General features: G+C 37.5%; 1 protein-coding gene across 1 annotated transcript in view; it reads left to right on the top strand.

The window, feature by feature from the left end:
- Positions 1 to 20,903, top strand: part of SLAIN1 (SLAIN motif family member 1) — a 48,897-nt gene that overhangs the window by 12,766 nt on the left and 15,228 nt on the right. The window contains exons 3-5 of the mRNA XM_067293084.1: positions 12,957 to 13,106; positions 15,094 to 15,243; positions 17,478 to 17,816. Of these exons, the coding sequence (XP_067149185.1) occupies positions 12,957 to 13,106; positions 15,094 to 15,243; positions 17,478 to 17,816 (639 nt within the window). The remainder of the gene's footprint in view (positions 1 to 12,956; positions 13,107 to 15,093; positions 15,244 to 17,477; positions 17,817 to 20,903) is intronic.

The following is a 20,903-nucleotide window of genomic DNA, read 5'->3' on the forward strand; positions in this document are numbered from 1 at the left end:
GAGGAAAATCTGGGTGATTGAATCTCTTCTGGAAAGACTCACTTACCAGAGCCAAACATTGAGCTGTTTTGTCTGTGTTCAACTATAAGCACCTTGTCCTTGGATCTCAGCCATTTGTTATGTGAATTCATGGAAAGTGATATGGCCCAGATTTATTCCACCTAATTTTAGGCACATGTCGAGTATACCTCACTTTGGCCTTGATACTTTTATCTTAAAAAAGATGCTGAATATAATTTGACATGCTCTTGGGACCTTGAGATATCCAGGTAGGGCGGATAAGTATGACAGAGGACCTGCAGAACAGCCTCACTCATCTGGATCGGCATCTGGAGGCGTGATGGGATGCACTAGAACACCCCCAGTGTTGTTGTATTCTGTGTTTAGACAACTGAATCATAGCCCTAGTGTTTTGTGCTACGAGGTGGGCTTTGCCCCAAACTGTGGGACCTGTAGAATGGAAGGGGGAAGGCACCACTTCATCTTCTTCTGTTTTATGAATGGCACCTAAATCCTCCTTGGAATCTGTATAAAAATGTCACACTGTTTTATTCCTTAAACTAATCCTTTCAACATTTTTTTTTGTTTATACTGTGATTGAGTCTTATCACCATAATTATCATATATTCATGAATAGTTTTAGTTGATGTGAAATTTCTTTTTTTTTTCCCCCTTTTTTTTTCCCTCTGGAATGGCATTTTTACTACTGTCTATTCCAGTCTTTTATTCAGCTCCCGAGACTAAAGCTGCAAAAAGAGAACCTGTCCAGCAAAGTTCTGAGACTGCTGTGATTGCAATGACATAGCTTATAAGCTGACTTCACAGGAGGATAAATATGATGGCACTGACAATTTTAGACCTGCTAGTACATAGACACGAAGACTTAAGAGGTCACAAAGCTTCTGTTGTTCCTTGGGGGATGAAAACATTTCCAAATGAGTGGACACACTGCTATCATCTGCATCTTAAAACTGCTTTTGGCTGATTAAACTGAAGCCTTCTAACATATAATTGCAAGAGACTGGAGATTTATTTCTGCACTAAGAAGCCCTATTAAGTTAGCTGATTTTGAAAACAAGCTGCCTCCTCCTCAGATTGATGTTAGGAAAATGCACAAGACCTGTAAATTTTTGTTATATAAAAAGCAGACTTCTGACGACATAAAAGCCTCTCGTGTTCTTAGCAGCCCTGAAGAGTAATCATATATACAGAGCATATGCAGGCATGCAGAAGGCCTCACCCCTCCTTCTTGTGTTGTCGAAACATAAGTAGACCCTAAGAGTTGATCCTGTCAATACATACAGCCTGTCTACTCTGTGCAGAGGCATGTCAAACAATCTAGCTCCAATACATCCATGCACTGCAATGCAGCGCTGCATGGATGGTATACATCAGTGTATCTTTCACTTGGATCCAATTTGAATGCTTGGCATAATACCTCTAGCACTTCAGCTTTCATATCATGTCCTATATAGTTACTCTATATGTGTCTGTAACTGTGTTAAACGTGCTATAAGTGCTTTCAAAATCAGGTTCATATTACTTTACTTAAGCCATCTTAAACTTCAAGTTTGTTTAGTTCATGGCAATGGTTGTAAAGTGTTGACATAAAAAACGACTTTCCTGCTGGGGTAGGAATCATTTAGAAATCCTACTGCACTATATTGGCAAAATACTCCTGCACCAACATGCTTACTTGGTCCTTCTTAAGTAAGACAAAGAAGTGACTGTATGTGTGGGGGTGACTGGTTTTTGGAAGCAAATATCTTTAAGCTGTGAGAGAGATGCCAAGAAAAGCATCTTTATCGTGAGTAGTAGTTCAAGGAGTAATTTGATAAGGAGACTTGTCCAAAAATGAATTTATGTTTACCAGGAGCTTTTATTGCCGCCCAGAAAGAGTTGTGACTGTTAGAACACAGCTTAAGAAAAAGCCTGTCATCACTCCATCTACATGACTTGTACGAGGGTGGATGCAGCCCCAGTGTGAATAGAATACATGAAACGGCTTCTCCTTCTCTTTGGATATTGAGGCAAATTCCCATACATCAGGGTAGCCCCAAGGGACATAGCTATGTGGTTGGGGAAGAAGATGACCCACAATAACCGATGTATGTACAGATGGTATACACATTAAGAGTTTGAGAGCCTACTCCTGAATAATAGATAACCATGCCCAAAGAAGTGGCTGGCCAGATTTCTTTAAGTCAGCTTAATCAACAGATCCTTTTTAGGATGATGAAGGAAGATACTTAAGTGCATAAATTTGTAGTAATGAGCCAATATTGCAAACAAACAAACAAAAACCCCAACATGCATTGTTCAACTTGCATCTAACTTCAGAATCTCAGCTTGTAAGGGTGGTTAATTAGAGCGTGCAGGGCTGCATGCCCTGGAAGGTTGGTAGTTACAGCTTCCCAGCTCCTTTCTGTAAAGTGGATTTGCAGTGTCTCAAAATAGCAACTTGGTAACTACTCTCTATCTCAAAATGAAATGACCCATCCTTTTTGATTTGGTACTGGAACAGCAAATGCTTCTTCCGGGGCACGAGGAATTTTTGTCTCCTCTTCTGATTAATGTAGTTTAATTAGCATTTTTATTGAATACCTTGATTAGATTATGATCCTGGCATTAGGCTTTAAAATGTCTTTGCTTCTTCAAAGTATACCTGAAACTCAATGGCATGACTTGACACATTTTATATGGAAATAGGATATATTAATTGTATATATTCTGGCTAAAACTTTAACTTACTAGAAGCTTAGCACAGGGTCAACCTGTACAATATAAATCCTACAAACAGCCTGATTTCAGGTGAAATTGCCCAGACTGAATCTCCTTCCCCTTCCACAAACACACATCATTGATCCCATTGCAGTTAAAGGCATCTGTCCAAGAGGCAATCACAGTGTGACAGTTAGGAGTCAGAGAAAACAGATTTAGGTCCTTCTTCTGTTTTTAATAATACTCTGCTGTGTTGTTAATAATCTATCACAGTAATTGTCAAACTGTTGGTCATCAACCCTTCACTGTGTGAGAGCTGCATCCTGTCTGGGTGTCTCTGACCAGGATGCTGGAAGGTGTTGAGCAATGGAGGCTGTGGAGATGACTCCTGCAGCTGCATACTCCTGGCTGCTGCCCAGATTCCCCTGACTCCTTCAGATCCTATGCTGTACTCTTCTGCAGAGCTAGTGTCCACTGGATTGGAGCAGTATGGGTTATATGGGAGACACCTCCAGGTTTCTGCAAGCAGCAGACTAGTGAAGAGATGGTCTGGGAGCAAGGTGGGCTATGTCACAAACCTGACAGACACATAAGACCTAAGAGCCCATATTTAAAGAGAGAAAAAGAAATTTTTCAGTTCAGGAGTTGCTTGGTTTTTCTATTTGTGGAATATTGTTGCAAATGAGACATTTAAACTAACACTGAGTGATTACAAAATATGATTCCCACAGTATTCTGTGGGATTTTGCTTTACCATGCTGTCATTGAAACATAGACAAAGCAGTTATCAAATGAATCCATGAAAGAAAATAATGTTTTTCACAATAATTATGCAATGAGTGTGAGATTTCTCATATCACTTAGGATGATGTTACCTAGTCTGAATGATTCTTTTATAATGCTAATGTTAAAGTGCCTGTAGTCAATGAAGGTTATGTGTTTTATAAAGGAAATTGTAAACCATTGCATGAATTATGTCAAACAAAATGTTTTCGCTTTAGATTAGCAGGCAAAGTTAAGCAGATAGTGAGTGAAATGTGATTTGCACTGATAATTATGCTTAAAAAGTGTTAAAAAAGGTATGTGCATCACAAATTCTGACTATATGAGGATATCTGTTTAATATTAGAAGAGTGAAGACACCATTTATAAACTTGTATGGCATGGAGCTTTCTGCAAGGTTATTTGAACTACCTGAGGCAGAATTAATTACAGATATGTTATAATCATGTAAGCTGGGGTGCAGTTACCTGCTAGTGAAGCTATATTGATTTTGGAACCCATGTTAGTTTCTTGTCACGGTACCGTGCTCCTCTGGGTAAAGGCACCAGCTTTCCGAGAGCTTGTTTGGGACTGCTGGACACTCTGCTCTGTCATTGTATAAATGCACCTGCAAGTCTCTGTGGATCCACCAGTTTTGTAATAAGATGATCTTAGGTTGCCATAGTTGAGTCTTCCTCTGATCCCTCTACATGCAAATGCGGTCTACTTTCTCTTTGGCAGAGATATACATCCTGTTCTAACTTCACCTGTGCCTACAGGAGTTGCTGCCCCTTCAGATCTGCTAGCTGAGATGATAACATTATGACTTCCTTGCCCATTTCAGTTAGTACATGCTGAGTTAGCCACGGTCTGATAGTTCATAGCTAGAAGAGGCTGATGCAGGAAATCTCTCCAGCTAGCACAATAAGAACTGGAAGAAGAGTTTCTCTGGTCACATGTACCTTGTCTGCACATCATGATGATATATTTTTCTTTACCCCATGAGGAGCAGTCATGAATTTGTAAGGTGGTTACTACTTTGTTCCAGTTTTCTTTTGCTAGTTGTTAAAGGTAAAATATGATGAAATTGCCAGTAATGTAGCTTTGCTCTGTGCTGTGTACGTATGTAAGCAGTTAAGACACTGAATTAATTTCACCTAGCTGTAGACACCTCATAGAGGCTATTCTCTGACAAGCATTTCTTTTGGAGACAGTATTGACTTCAGCAGGCTCACCTTTCTGCTTCTGTTTTCTGCTTCTCCATCCCTCTCTTAATAGCCCTGATACAACTGGGTACCAACTTCCTGGTAAATGGGACTGAGGATCTCTTCCATGTTTTAAAAAAAACAAAAACAAAAAAACAAAAAACAAAGGGTCTTTTTAACACAGATCAGATCACTGATCTGATTTACTATGCAGTCTTGCTGGTACAGTTGTACCAGTACAGCCAAGAGGCTGGCACAGGGAGGATTAGGGTAAAGCATCATGACGTAGGAAGGTAGCTAGGGTTCCCCTGTAAACTGGAACTGCTGCCAAGAAGGATGTTCAGCAATTTTATTTGGATTGCTAAAGCTATTTAGGTAGGATGAATACAAGCATTGCTGTGCTCTAGCCCTGCAGAAGAGAGTTGTCTTTTTAAATTGCTAAGAAAATGGGAAAACTGAAGGCATCCTCTGAAATCTGTTTTAAGCTGTCTTTATAAAATGGTCTCTGTAAAGAATGCTGTCAGAATGGGTTTGGTTTGATTATATGTAGAGATGAGTATGAGTCAGTCACATGAGCTCTCTTTGTAGTCAGAGACAAACAGGGACAATTCATGTCATTTTAGAGAGGAGGTAAGGTGAACTGTGCCCGTTTTTTCTTTTTTGAGTGGTCTTTCGGTGACTAGGTCAGCTATATATGTCTGTACATAAGAGCATCTTTATTGTGTCTGTGCGGCCCAGGATTCTGTGTCTAAAAGTGCCATAAATAGATGTTAAGGGAGAGTAAGAACAGGGGGAAAGAGCTTACATGCTTGCCCTGACACTCTCCCAGATGTATTTTCAGCTCGGAAACCAGATGTGGTTTCTGATTTAGATGTGATTTAGTAACCTTTGGTGGATTTCTCTTCTGTGAATTTGTGTAATCTCCCTGTAAGACCATGTAAACTTTTAGCATTAAAAACGTCCTTTAGTAAGAATTCCTATTATGTGGTGGCCCCTAAAATTGCACAGGATGAACTCTCTTAGTGACTGAGATGATAACAGTGTGGGAGAAAGATCAAAGATATATTTAATTCCAGGTTCCCTTATGTAATGATACATGTGAATGAGTTGTATGCTTAGTTAGAAAGTTGTATCCTATTGCAAATCAGTTAAAATGTGAGAGCTTGTACACGCATGGACTCTGATGAATAATCCACCAAGCAGAATGAAAATATGTCAGACTAGCAGTGTATATGAAATGCCACATGCTGAATAAAGGAGCTGGGGAGGGAATAGAAGTTTGGGGCCTATGTCATGCCTATGCTGTAATAGTTTAGCATAATATTTGACTGATTTCTTAAGAAAGGGAAACTTGGAAGCCATGGATGGCTATTACCTCTGCTCTGAAAACTTGCTTTGAGGCCTATTCATGTGGGGAGAGTTGTGCACTCAGGAAGAAAATGGACGCTAAGACAATTACATTTTTCACAAAGCCTATGTGCTTGTTTGTTTGTTTAACTCATTGGTGAAAAATTTGCCTAGTCAACAAAAAGAAAAACCTCAGTCCAACCCTCCAAAGCATATAGCTAGGCAAAATATCCTTTTTTTGTAGAAACTCTGTAATTCATACCTCCTAATTCCAGTTCCTTTCTAGTCCTTTGTGTAACACTTTGCAAAAAAAATCACTTGAAAAAGTTGGGTCATGGAAGGGTCTTAAAGTTTGTGTGCAATTCTGTGCATTGCATTTGGAAAGTAAGTGTCCTTTTCCAGTAATGTGATGCATCCAAAGACAGTTCTCACATTAGCCTTTCACTATTATGTTGAGATATTATGTTGGGATAGAGTAGTTGTGCATCTATCTTGAAAAACATACAGATCTTCCCACTCTGATAAGTAATCATTGACACAACTGGAATATTTCTGACAAAGTGCATCACTCTTGAATCTTACTTAGATTTACATTTTTTTCAATAGTTGCAGTTTGTCAAACACCACCATTGTTTACACTGCTCTGCTGTGCTAGGTGAAAATCCAGGACTGCTGCAATTTAGAGAGACTTTCTGACTGAACCTTTAAAAGAGGACTATGCTATTTTTGTTGGGACAAATTTTGAGGTGTAGAAATTATTGCAGTTCTATATATTTATATAGTAGTATACCGATCCATAGCAGCTGAACTGCTTTCTTATTGTATATTAATACTGAATCCTTTTATATTATTTTTCCAGAAGGGCTTGCTTTATGCGAAATGAGTTGGGGAACAGTTTAACTTTTTCAGGTACTCCTAGTTCTGACATATTTAAGCTAATATTATTTTCAGTTTTCATAGACTTAGAGGAAAGTAGGCAGTCTTTATTAATTCTCTCAGATGCTCCTAATCTATTACTGTATGGCCTAGCTATAATGGCAGTTGTTTTTATCAGACGTTTGCTATTATATTTGAGACTGAGCTTGATTGTTCTTGATTATTTTAAAGTAGTGTGAGAAGAGTATTTAATCTCTGTTTTTTACTTTACACAGCAATATCCTATGTTCATTGCTAAAACAATGTGAAAATTTAGAAAATTTTGTAGAGAAATTATGTTGCAAAAGACAATCAAATGAAGACATTTCATTGTTATGTAGTTTTTCACTAGCTATAGGTAGCTAGAGATATACAAGAGCTTTGCTTAGGCTTTAAAAAGGTATTTCTTTGGCAGATCAAGTATTGTCATGTATGTGACTTTTTTATTTACAGCATGTCAGTGTGTTACAGGAGTACTAAGTTTTTAGCTCTATATTCTCTTCCTTTACTTTCAAATATTACAAATATTGATGGGTTTCTTTCAAAAATCATCGCATGCACTTTCCAAAGAGGTAGAGCTTAGATAAAATCTTTTCTTCTAAAAGAGATTTTGGTAATAACAGTAAAATTAGTTTTCTGATAACTGAGCTGGCAACTCATCTGTGGGAAAAACAAAACTGAGGAAGGTGGTTGGCATGTTATTGTTCTACCATTACAGTCTAATTATTGAGGCTCAGTTTCAGCCTTAAATCAAAGGTTCAAGGATAAAAATGTACAGGAAATGTTATTGCAGGGACTCTTATTTATTGACTCTTGAAAGGACTCCTCTTGTGCAGTCTACATTTATGGAGTTTATTTTTGTATCATTGTACCGCGGGAAGAGAGGGTACTTTGCCTCTCTTGGATGAGAAATCAAGGGACAGCAAACGAGCCCCAAGAGCATTCTGTTAGCTGGGTATGGCAGCACATGGAAAGAGTTTCAGACAGTGACAGATTCGAAGTGACTGAAAATGCACATTGAGCAGATGAAATGTGGCTCTGTGCTCATGGCAAAGTTCCTACTGCTGACTGGCTGGTGGAGAGACTTGTTGCTATGGTTATGAAACCACTAAGCTAAGCAATGAAACAAGCTGTCGAGACAACCATGGCTGATGACTGGAGGAGATTGCTAATCCAGGAAACAGGGTGCTGCCTGGAAAGTCAAAACGATCGCTGTACAATAACATTCAAAAAGATGGAAATATATGCCTGTCTCAGAATGACCTCCAGTTTTGCAAGTGCAACTCGATACTCTTACGTACAGTTAGTTGCTGGAGCAAAATGTTGCCATCCTGAGTCATGCAGAATATTTCTTCAGTTCTGGAATTTGTAGTCATAGAACTAGTAAAAATCCAAATTTTTCAAAAGAGTAAGTTTTTAGGACTTGTAATTGCAGAGGAAAGCTTGGAAACATAGGCTCCAAATAAACCCTGAAGTTTAAAGATGTTACAGTTCTTCCGATTTGAATACAGAAGCTGAATATCTCACCATGTGAAGCAGATCTAAGGATTTTACATACATACTCTATTTCCAGTGCAGGATTATGAATTTCACTCCTGAAACAGGCATTGCACTTTTAAGCATAACTGCTGTGCAGCCACACACATACAGAGCATATCAAGGAAATAATTTGGGTTTCTTTCTCTGAGGAAACCGTATCAGTAGAGAAGTGGTGTGTGCCCTGGTATGGAGGCCAAACATGACCACAGAGCAGAGCAAGATCCACAACTTCATCTACTCCTGGATTTATCTTGACTTACAGTTTTGAACTTGCTGCATTGACAGTATTGTAAATACTCCTCCTATTGTTGGCTTGAAAGAGAATTGTTATGCAGGCTTTGTAATTAGTATCCATCTTCAAATATAAGCATATGTTCTATTTAATTTATTTTTTTAACTTAAATCTAGAGAGTATTTTTGAATCTGGCCTGAAGTTTTAATGTAAAACTTAAGCTAATCAAGAGGATAAACAAACTAGCTAGAAACTTTGATATAATTTAGTATGGCTAGTCAATTGTATAACACAGTTATTTGTAACTTTATTGTTTTCTGTCTGTATAGCAAAGAAATATTTATTTGTGTTGTTTAGAGTGAAATTGAGTTACCATGTTACTGAATTTGGCCAAAATGATACAGGTTGTTAGAACTTCACAAAAATATTAGAGCTGTGAAAAATGGAAGGTGTTTAAAATGTGTGTGCTTCTTTTGGTTTCTTGGAAACCTTGATAACCTGAGTTAATATACAGTACCTTTGTAGCTTAAATGAGAAAGTACTTTTAGTAAAGTAATTGTTTTAGATGCAATACGGCATATTCTGGTTTTGCAGTGTGCTCCATTCCTTTTGAGCCATGCAACTTTGTAGATCTGCTAACTTATTCAGGTTTTCATGTGAGATTCTTTCATCAGTTCTTACCACATGCTGATTATTAACAGGAGTCAGTATGGCCAGTATTTGTGTAGTTGCTCATATTTTTATTTGGAAGTTATGATTCTAGTGTATTTTAGCATTTTGAGATCTTCAGGGAAGTTATAAAAATAAGGCCTGTCTTCATTTTTAAACTTTCAATTGTGTTAGTAAATATTTTAAAGTTACAAACAGGCTCTCTTGCTGCTGTTTTATTTTTTAAAAGTAAGATTTTGTTTGCATGATATTATAGTCCTTCTTTTAAATATTATAGTAGCCATTGTATAGCACAATATATTGTCAGTAATCTAGTTCTGAGAATTGATCAAGACTGAGAAAATCATCTCCAGAAAGATGGACAGTTCTGATCTAATTGTAGACTTTGAAGACTGGGACATATAGTAATTGTGGTTATGTAGTAGAGCATAAACAGCTTCATGCCTCAAAAAATCAAGTTTTTAATGTATCCAATTCTTTACCATCAGTAAATCAAACGGACTTTTCATCTTCTTGCTTATTACCTATGTATCCCTGCTTTCCTTTCCATGGCTGGTGCTTTTGCTTTCTTCAGTACACCTTCAATATAAGGTACTCAGGGCAGGTTTTTTTTATGTTCCTAACCATAAGGGGGTTAGAAACTTGCTTTGTTTTTTAAGGGTAGGTGAGCTTCTTATCTGGTCTATGGACAAGCAGAATTGAGGCTTTAAGAAAAAACTACAAATATTATAAAATTGAGAGCTGACTAGCTGGGCTTTTAAATTTAAAATAAAGATCTTAACAACATTGTCTCCTTCTCTAGAGACAACCTACATAGGACAGTTAATGAAATGCAAATCCTTGCATACTGTAGTGATGTTTTACTGTGCTAATCAAGGCAGTCTCGGAATCAAGTTGGAGTAAAATAATATCCATTGTGCAATTTTGTGATTTTATAAATTTTACATTTCTTTTATGTATTTTCTTAGAAGTATGCACTACTTGCTTCCTATGTACTTTTGTATGTTTTTGGCATAGCACAAGACTTCAGTAAGTCTAGTTTTGCTGTCTTTGTTAATATTATAGAAATATTCAGTTGCACTTTGTTTTGATATTTCCATTCCAAACCTCATGAAAACATTTTTCTGTACTTGATTCTAAACAATGGAGCTAACCATAAGTATAAAATGTTAATCCTCTGCTGAAATTTAAATAGACATATAATTCTAGAGTCAGGGATTATTTTAGTCTAATATATCTCTAGAATATATTCGCTTCCTCTTCCATCTTTTTCTGAGACCACATACTTTTTGAAAGAGTAATTTGGAATCTTGTTTGCCATAAATACTAATTATATTCTTACTGTGGGTTCTTGCTTTCATAGTCACAATAACTGTTGCTTTGTGCTTGGTGGGCCTGTTCACAGTGGTTATTGTACAGAGTAATGAATGATGTTTATTTGTGCTGTATGGTTGACCACATCTGAGGGTGAGGACATGCAGGCAGCTAATTGGCCTGGCAAATGATCAGACTGTTACAAAACAGGATCTTGTGTTAGACAGAAGAATAGAATTGCAAGGAGCTATCATCCTTTGCTCCTTATTGATAACTTGTAGTGGAAGTGACAAATGTTAGCTGGGGATATGATATTAAGACTCTATCATGTACATTTCTTTTAGTGAATGCTTCAAATCAGTTAACAACTTTTAGCACTTTGTGAGTGATACTGATCCCTGACTGTTGTGCTAATTAATATTTTGCAGAGTAGTGTTCATTTGTGCTTGCTCTCCTTTTTGTCCTGTAGCACTTGCATACTTGAATTTCAAGCTGATCACTTGAAGGCTTGAGAAGATTAAAATCATGAAAAATGAGAGAATTGCAATAATTCTCTGATGGGGTGATAGCGAAGACCACAATTTACATTTTTATATCTTATTACTCCTTAGCCCCCTCCTACAGAGACTGAGCATTGCTGATGTTTCCTTCCATTGCAGACTGCTTTGCTCTGGTGTTGAGACTGAACAGTTTCCTTTATTCTAACTTCAGCAGCACTAGTGGGAAGAGTAGGAAAGGCTGGTTATCCCTTACAAACCCAAGAATACCTTTGAGTGGGACAAAGCAAAAGGTTTTGGGGAGGGAATAATATCTTTTGGACAGCTGACAAACTCTTTACCCCCAAAGGCTGGAACCCTGAATTTGAGGACCTGCCAACATGATATACTTCCCTTCTGTTCCCAAGGCCACCCACTGTGTTAATGTTAAAAAGAAGAAAGAATAAAGTTCATGTGTCCTCCTAAATCATACTGGTGATGGGGAGATATTTAAAATAGAGAGGGAGTGAATGTTATTTGAATATTATTTGAGTATCTGTGAATGTTTAAAACAACTGGATCAGCAGGTCCAGATAAACAGCATATTTGTGATATGAATTAACCATATATGAGAGACTTAGCTTTTGGCCCCTTCTAGTTTTGAAAGCTGGTTTGCAGCATCTGACACAGCAATGCACCCTGTTTAGCACTGAAGTTATCCCATGGATTTCTAAGTGAGGCATATGTTCCTACCTCCCTCCTTGGCATCTCTGTGAATAACATAATATCTCTCAGGGCAAAACAGATTCTATCACAATTAAATTGTGACAGAATCTTTCATTTTTCATCTGTACATACTTGCCTGTGTCTGAGTGGTTTAACTGAAATTTATATTTTAAAATTTTTGCTCTTTCCTTTTACTTATAATGGCTTTGTTTATAATATTTATTTCTTAAGAGCAAGTGGATATTATTATGTGTACATATTTTGCCTTTTGAACATGTTAAAAAATAAGCAAACCAAACTACAGTTTTATTAATTTCTTCCTGAATGGGCTAAGAAAATGTAAATTAAATAAGCCTTTAGCTTTTGCCTTTTGTGAGTTCTCTGTGATGCTGCAGACAGACCAGATGCCTTGAAACTTATTGCAAGTAATCTATAGAAAAAGAGATGCCCTGTTCTATTATTTGGTGGATCCTCAAAAAACAGTGGAAAAAAATTCATGCTTATGTAATCAGGATTTGTGCTGTAAAAAGAAGGAATAATATGGCATGTAGCTTAAAAGATCGCAATGGGATTACAGTTGTTTTTAACACTTGACGGTTAAGCATAATTTACTGTTGTGTCTCTGAACTCTCATAGCTGATAATTCAATTGTGTGATGACTGCTTGCCATGAACAATTTCTTGAAGATCACTGCAAATTTCTTTTGGGAGTTTCTCTATTAACTGTAATGAATAATTTTTACTTCCTGTATTTCTTTGTGTGTTGACACATAGTGATATAGGAGAATAATATATAAAAAAAATGGTGTATGCACAGAAAAAGATAAACAAGGCATATTTACTACAAAATTTTTTTGGAACACACTCTTACATGTAAAAGGCTCTGCTAATCCTCTATTTTGTTGCTGAACTTTGGTCACTATTTTCCTTTTGCCATAAGTATGCAAGATATAATAAAGAGGTTATGATTAGATGATTTTTTTCTCTAAAAACATTGTTCTATTTATAACTACAAATCTTTTTTTTCCCCTCTCCCTCACATCTGTAACAGCTAGTCGATGGCGGAACCTCTTCTCTACACCTGTCTCCTTGGCTTTTCCCTATAGTCCTGTTGCAAGACTCACCCCATATACCAATGGCTTTAATAGTCCCAGCTTCTCTAAAACCTCCAGTAAAGCAATACTAACACCTGAACGGACAGGTAATGCTTAACTTTTTATTGCCTTACAGTGCTTACAGAATTGCTTAATTAAATCTAATCTTGCTACCATTTAACTGAAACACACTCTGAAGATGATTGTAATAGACTCTTATCTCAGAGGGAAATTTTTAAAAGATGGCCTAAAATTTGACAATTAACAATTAAGGAGGTTATCTTCTTTGTTGAACAGCATGATATAGTAAAGTGGTGCTCATAAACAGAGCCTAGCTCTCACTGATGGATTACGTGAGAATATGGTTGGCAACAGTGTCAACTAAAACAGTCCCCAGCTTTTTCTGCCCTTCACTGCTCATTCCTACCCCAATGTCCCCCTTCTTTGTATCTGCAGAAACAATTGTGCAGCCATATAGTGAAGTTGCATGGAGAATTTATCTACTATAAAAATAGCCAACAAAAACATGGCTGTTTTTAGTCTGGCTTTATTACAACTATCAAAGATTTATTCTCCTTTTGCCACGAATTTTGAGGGGATACTGAGGAAGTTTAGTTAAAACATAAATATTACTTCCTGTGGGTTGTAAATGGCAGAGTTACTTTTTTTTTTCTTTAGTGCAGGTATCAGGAATCAATTTATGTCTGTGACTTCTCTTAAACTGCAGTGGCAGTAGAGAAAATCTTCTGGGGAAGAGGTATTTAACATTTGATTGTAGGCAGTAGCAGCTGTAGTCCAAGGAAGTTAGCATCCGTGTCACGGTGATCTGCGCACAATCTTCTTTACAGGGCCTGAAATTAGTGCAGAAAGTGCTGTTAAGGTCATTGAGGGTGGGATACAGCTCCAGACTCTGAACACCTAGTGTGGGTGTCTGTGTGTGAGCTAGATGTCTAAGCTTCCCTGTTCAATCGGACATAGTTCAGTTGCCTGAATAAAGGCATCTAATACTGTTTGAGACACCCACAGGTTTGTAGTCTGGCCTTCCACTGCTGTTCCAGAAGAGCACGGGTGTTACTACCTCTGCAAGTCCCAGAGGACTATTGTAACTTGGAAATTTAAAAAAGCAAACACATTCACCCTTTACAATCCTTCCTAAAGCAAAACAACCCTCTGCATTTGCTTTTTTGGGAGAAAGTATCAGAGAACAGCTGAATTTGTGATGAATTTTAGGTGAATGCTTTGCAGTGCTAGAGGTTAGCAGTGCATCTGTGATGTAAGCACAGCTTAAGAACCTTTGTCACAGTGATTCTCATGCTGTAGGCTCAGGGCCTCTGGTGGTCCAAAGGATATTAGAAAGGGATTTACATTTTTATTTGAAGAAGTTTTCTTGAAAGCTGGGTGAACACTAGCTCTTACCACTAATAAAAAAGAATATTGAAAGCACGAGCCTCAGTTCCCCACAGCTCCAGTTCTCTCAGTGGACCTGCACCCATTTAACTAACTAATTTGTACTTTTATTATTATGTGGGAAAAAATTGAATCAAAAGGCCTTTCCCATAGTTAAATCTGTGAAGGAGACATTGTTTCCTTGACTACTGCATAATGCCTAGTTTGGTCTTTGTTGTTATTATCATTTGTTTCTCTGATGATATAAAAAAAAACCTCAGTAAAACCTAGGTGACTGGCTATGATATGTAATCTGAATACTGAACTTCCAGCAGAAGTTGATAACATATACACAGTTACTTAACAGAAAGAACCACAGTCTCATAAGAGGGACTGAAATGCAGATACATTTAGTTTACTATGTTAACCAGTCTGAGCTATCAGAACTGTATTGGGTAAATCATTCATTATGTGGGCTACACAACACTATTTTGGGAACAGAAGAATTCATGAACCAGTATTGCACTTGCTACATCTCATGAGTATCAAATCCCTTTGCTAATTGTTAGTAGATTGCTCTACACTTCTGAAAGTTTTTATCTATTATATAGAAAATATTTTAAGCTATGGAATCACAAAGGGCAGTTAGCCGCAAATAAAAAATTGCCATACACATTCACAGACTAAAGATTATGTGTTCTTACATAGGTTACACTTCTAGAAGTTCCCCTTTGAGTCCACAGTCATCAATAGACAGTGAACTGAGCACCTCAGAGCTGGAGGATGATTCCATCTCCATGGGATACAAACTGCAGGACCTCACTGATGTTCAAATCATGGCTCGTCTGCAAGAAGAGAGTAGGTGGCTTTTTTCATAAACATTTTCTAAAATAGTCTCAGGAAAATTTCCCATAACAGCCAAAACTGCTAATGTCTGGCCTCAGTCAATTAGATCTTTCTTAAAAAATGTGGCCTCTCGAATGGTAGGTAGAAAAACTCCTTTAACTTTCAAGGAGAAGGTGTGCAAGTTGTTGAGTTCAGGTTAAGGGTATTGGATCTTTTAAAACTTGATACTTATTGATAAATTCCAACTGGTAGCTCCATACCCACTGAGTACATTTAGATTTAGCTGTTTTATAATGTCTTACCATATTAATTAAAATTAGTTTATTTGGGGGGAAGGGAGAAGCTGAAGCATCCTTTTCGTGCATACATTCAATGAAAAAATTAAAAATAAGCAGTTCTTATTTTTGCTCGTACTTTGGATTGCTCAATTATCAAGTGAATTTTGAAATGAATTCCCTTTTAAATCGTAAATTGGGACATTTAAAGTGAACAGTTTGGTTTGAGACTAATGATTATGCACAAATCTGAGCCCAGAGGCTTGTATGACATAGATTACAGGTTGGCTTGATAGAAATTTATGAAAAATATCTTTATTCATAAATAAAGACATTTTGCTTAGAAGTCACTGAGACAATAAATGCAGCATCTTTCTGCCTTCCTGTTAGTGCCAAGCAAGACATAAAAGAGGAAATGATGAAATAAAAACAAGAGAAATTCAGAGATGATGACTGAAGGAAACTGCAAGATAATAAACTAAATGTAATAAAGATAAAATGTGAACAAGAAATTATAAAACAGATCTGGCTGGAGCAACCAAACTGAACAGGCCAGAGTCACCATTTGTCAGCAATTGAACTTGCTGAGAATCTGGTAGCACTAGTTATGTTTGCCAGGGAAATTAGCAATTGTGGGACTTTCCAAGATAGCTGCGTTCTCAACTGGCAAATGTGTATGGTCAAAACTTGGAAAATTTCTGATGCTATGTGGAAGTGATAAGAATTTAAAAAATAAATAAATAAATAAATTTTATGACTATCAAAGATGTGAAGTATTATGTTACCTAAATGACAGCTGTACTCTTCTCCTTCAGAGAGAGGCTTAAAAAAGACTTCAAGTACTTAGCCTTTTAAGAAATCAGGTCATCAGTAAAATGGAAGGAAAAATACTGTTTTCCTTCTAATCTATCTCAAGTATAATCATTGTATCTCATTTTTGTAATAGCAGTCAGTGCAGAATATTTGAACACATGACAGTTGTTGGCTGTCCGCTTAATCCTTTGGAAAGTGGTAGTATTATGCGTGCATGCAGGCACACTCTCTTCATGTTCATGAATAGAAACTCCCACTTGAAGAGGGGGGAAAAAAGCACATTAAGAAATTTCCATTATGATACCAAAGGCATCTGTCAAAGCTGGGTGCTTTTTGTAACTGCATCTTCAGATGCAGTTATTCACAGCTATTCACAAAATTGCTCAGCTCTTGGAAGTACGATGCGTTCCAGGGCTGACTGTGGTGCAGTCTGGGAAAAAAGGGATATACAAGGGCTGTGGGTGCTTGCCTCTCACTTGATCTGAAGCAAACAGGCTCTTTGAGGCAGTGCTAATAGTGGGATAGTTTTCAAAACTTGGTGTTCTGAAAAAAGGGTGGTGAAATACATATGTATCTAACATATGAGAGTGTTACTGCTAAGCCTTTGCCATGATACCAGATGCTACCAGGAGTTAATTCTGGTTCAGAGAAGTTGGAGAGCCAGAATATTTACTTGGAGTTTATGTTTAGCAAATCTCATTGTCTTGTTAGCATTTTCTATAATAGCAATAATTTGGAATAATAATAGACAGATGAGAGTTAACTCCTCTAATTTAGGGTGTTTAAAAGTTAAATACTTAATATTAATGTAGTCTTTTTGTTGGCAGAGAAACAAGAACCTCCTGAGGGCTCTTGATCTTATTTTGAGAAGTATCTATGATAGCTCACAGGAACTGCATTTTGGAGATGCCAGTCTTTTTTTTTTTTTTTTTTTAACTGAAAAGAGTTCTCAAGAAAAGTAGATCAGATATAGATATCTAAAAGGTAGACACCTAAAGTTAGGTCAGATGAATTCTACTTCAGATCTTCAGCTTGGTAACATTATAAATCAAGTTATTTGTAAAATAATGTCTAAATACTTGTTTAATTTGCAAGATTGAAGCGTATGCTAGAATTAAGCACTTAGCAGAAACTGAATCATCTTCTTGAAATTTACAGGCCTTAGACAAGATTATGCTTCTACTTCAGCATCTGTATCGAGACACAGTTCAAGTGTATCTCTGCATTCAGGAAAGAAAGGGACATGCAGCGATCAGGACTATGATCGCTATAGTCTTGAGGACGAAGAAGAGTTTGACCACCTCCCACCTCCGCAGCCTCGGCTCACTCGCTGTTCCCCCTTCCAAAGAGGAATTCCACACTCACAGACTTTCTCCAGTATTCGGGACTGCAGGAGAAGCCCTACTTCCCAGCACTTCCCTTCAAATAATTATCAGCAGCCCTACTATTCTCCTCAAGCCCAGACTCCAGAGCAGCAACCAAATAGGATTAATGGAGGTGGGTTCCATGCTTTTCTGAGAAATGTATTTTCCTTTGGTTCCTCTCCTCTTTGCAAAATGTCAGTACCATTTTAAAGATCAAGTTATGTCAACCCAGTGAAATGTGTTCAGGTTATGACAGCTAGACCATGAAGTATGAAAAGCAATTTAAATCTTTGTAAGTAATTGTGACTGCATTATTTGAGGTATGTTATTGTTAAGTAATTTGCTACAAAATATGATCTGTGATATGGTCATGAAAGTTGTCATTTTAGTCAGTTCTAAAAGGCTGCAAGTATGAGCACAAGTAAAGAAGAAAAAGGAAAAATGAGCATCTTTTAGCAGACCAGTAGTTATCTGGAAAAACTGGTCAGGCTTTTGAGCTTGGCCTACGTATGTCTGTCATGGATATAGCAAAGGACAAAATAGGGTTTTCAGATTTTCATTCTTAGCCTCATTCCCCTTCGTACTTCCTGACTCTGCCAGTAATATAGGTACACCATGAATCAATGATGCTTATCACAAAGGTCAACGCTCTGCTCTTCACACTGGCAGTGCCAAGTCTAGTAGGGCAGACTGTTGAAGTAGTGAGAGGTAATGTCACTTCCAAACCACTCTGAGCCCTTGCTGCTTTTTTCACTCCGTTTGAGCTGTATTTCAGAGTCTCCGGAAGATACTTTTATTTCACTGTTCATTCAAGATTTAAGTTCCCCTCCATTGTTCCAGTTACCTTCTTTTTCATTCCTTATTGTGATCTTAATTTGCCTTCCCTACTGCTTCTTACTGTCCTGTTACTTCAGTCTGTTCTCCAAGCTAATTTGAGGTAATCAGTTTTCAGTCAGGGTCTTGTTTGTAATATTACAAGTTATATCTTACCCTTGGGCAAGAAAATAAATGTGGTGTTCAAAATAGTTACTATTTATAGAGCGCCACAGGTATGCATGTTACTTACCTGACAAATAACACCTGACAGGGTGCTGCCAAAAGCACTTGTGTTCAAAGTAAGACATGGCATGGCAGTGTATAAAGAAGGCTGAGGTTAACATCGGGTACAATGATGTAGATGTTTGTTGGTACAGCATATGTACCATATAAATTTCAATGTTATTTTTCTTGTCAGTGTGATACAAGAATGAGGCAGCACTGAAAGGCTTGCAGAAAATCTGTTTGGGAGATAGAATGGAAGGGTATGTGAAATTCTTGATTCAGGAATGTGGGCAGGATGTGGTGCAGCAATCATTTTATATGATTCCCAAGTTATTTTTTAATGACCCTTTCATTTTCCACGTCAGTGGAGTGTAAGCATTGGACTCCCACATGGAAACCTCAGGAAGAACTTACAAGGTACTAAAAATACTACCTAACAAGGAAGCGTGGCAAAGTGTCCTTTTCCCCTTACTCTCTGTTATCCTCCTTCACCCCCCTCCTAACTTCTATGTAATAAGTGAAAGGTGACCAATTTTATTCCCTGGTTGACATTTTTCTCAAGAAATTTGAGGTGTTGGATATCTGTTTGGTATTGCTCAGAAGATCAAAACATATGACTTCAGTTAATTGTTGTTTTCTGGAATGGTTGGCAGCCCTATGATAGCCAGTTGCACTATGTTTAGAGGAGAATTATCCCTTTAACTTCAGCATCTTCAGCATCTAACTCAGGCAGCAGTGATCAAAACAAATATTGATCATGAGATTTTTTTACTTCAGCTGTGTTTTGTTGGCAGAAGAGCAGTGAATTTTTTGCTGTACTGTGTATGTCTGAATAGTATTATGACAGTATCTTTTCATCACCACTTTTCATTGTCTTGGCAACAATTTCATTGTCTTTCAGGAACTCCTACACTGAAATGGAGATAGACTGCCAAATAAGAATTTGTCTCAAGCTCAATATGATGGATAGTGTGTTTCACACTATTATAGTTTATTAAGGCAAATGAAAAGGGGGGTGCAATAGATGAAGAAGCTTAACTAGTTGGTTACTGCTTTCAATTCATGTGAAATGTGAAAAATAATTAATCAAAATTGCATTTGCAGCATGTGATGCTGCATTCAGCCATTCCAAAAGTTTTCCCAAATCCCTTTTTCCCCATCTTCCTGAAAAGAGATCAGCAGTGCTTATTTAGTCGGCAGTCTGGCCAATGGATCATCTGATCATTCACATCATAATCTCCATCAAAGAAAAGTGGCAAGTAAACACTGAAGTTCGGTGCTCAGTGGGGGTTGAAAAATGGTGTTTAGCTTTGACAGAGTGTCTCTCCAAAACTTGGCCGTTTAGTTCAAATGCAATTTTTTGCCTTTAAGAACAGATAGTATCAGTGATGCTGTCCTACCTGATGTATGTGAAGTTTGTTTGTTTGTTTAAAGCATATAGTATCCTGGTTGAAATATTTATTCTAACTATAGATCTGTACAACTTGTACAGTAAAAATGTGATGAAGATGTGATAACCTGGGAAAACTTGAATAATTTTCTGCGGCTATAATATTGGGTGCCTGATGAGTAGCTCTAACATGTTACTTGCAGTGGGCATGGATTAATTGTTGAAGAAAACAAATGGGAAAAGTAAAATGATGACCTAGACAGGGCATATCCCCGCAAACACTCAGACACCAGTAGTCAGGTTCCCAATAGCTGGGAAGAGACAAGCCTCAGCCATAATCCCTGTAACAAAGTTGTTTTGACAAGGCTGAGAAGAGCTTATTGCTGGCCTGAAGGAAAGAGTAAGGAGAGAGAACTGCCAGCAAACAGAGACTGGCACTCACGCTGATTGGGACACAGGGAAACATGGTTTCTGTGATCAGGAGTGGCTGCTGCTTCTTGCCATTTCTCTTAACTGGGTGGAAGGGAGCTTGCAAAGGTCTAAATAGACAGGCCTTTTGGTTCACTGCTCTAAATGCTTTTAGACTTTTTAAAGGATGAGTAAGGAGTGTTTTATTCCTAGAATGCATTGTTTGTGTCAATATGCATGTATTGGATGGGATCCACCTTGCTGGTGAGGACATCTGCGTTTAGATGCTGAGATATAGGTGCCCATATGTGAATGAAGGGCCCATTCAGCTGCCCAAATAGAAGCACTTAGTCGTGTATGAGATACTCTGGGGTATCTTGC

This window comes from Apteryx mantelli, chromosome 1 (genome assembly GCF_036417845.1).
Source record: "Apteryx mantelli isolate bAptMan1 chromosome 1, bAptMan1.hap1, whole genome shotgun sequence".
Classification (NCBI taxonomy): domain Eukaryota; kingdom Metazoa; phylum Chordata; class Aves; order Apterygiformes; family Apterygidae; genus Apteryx; species Apteryx mantelli.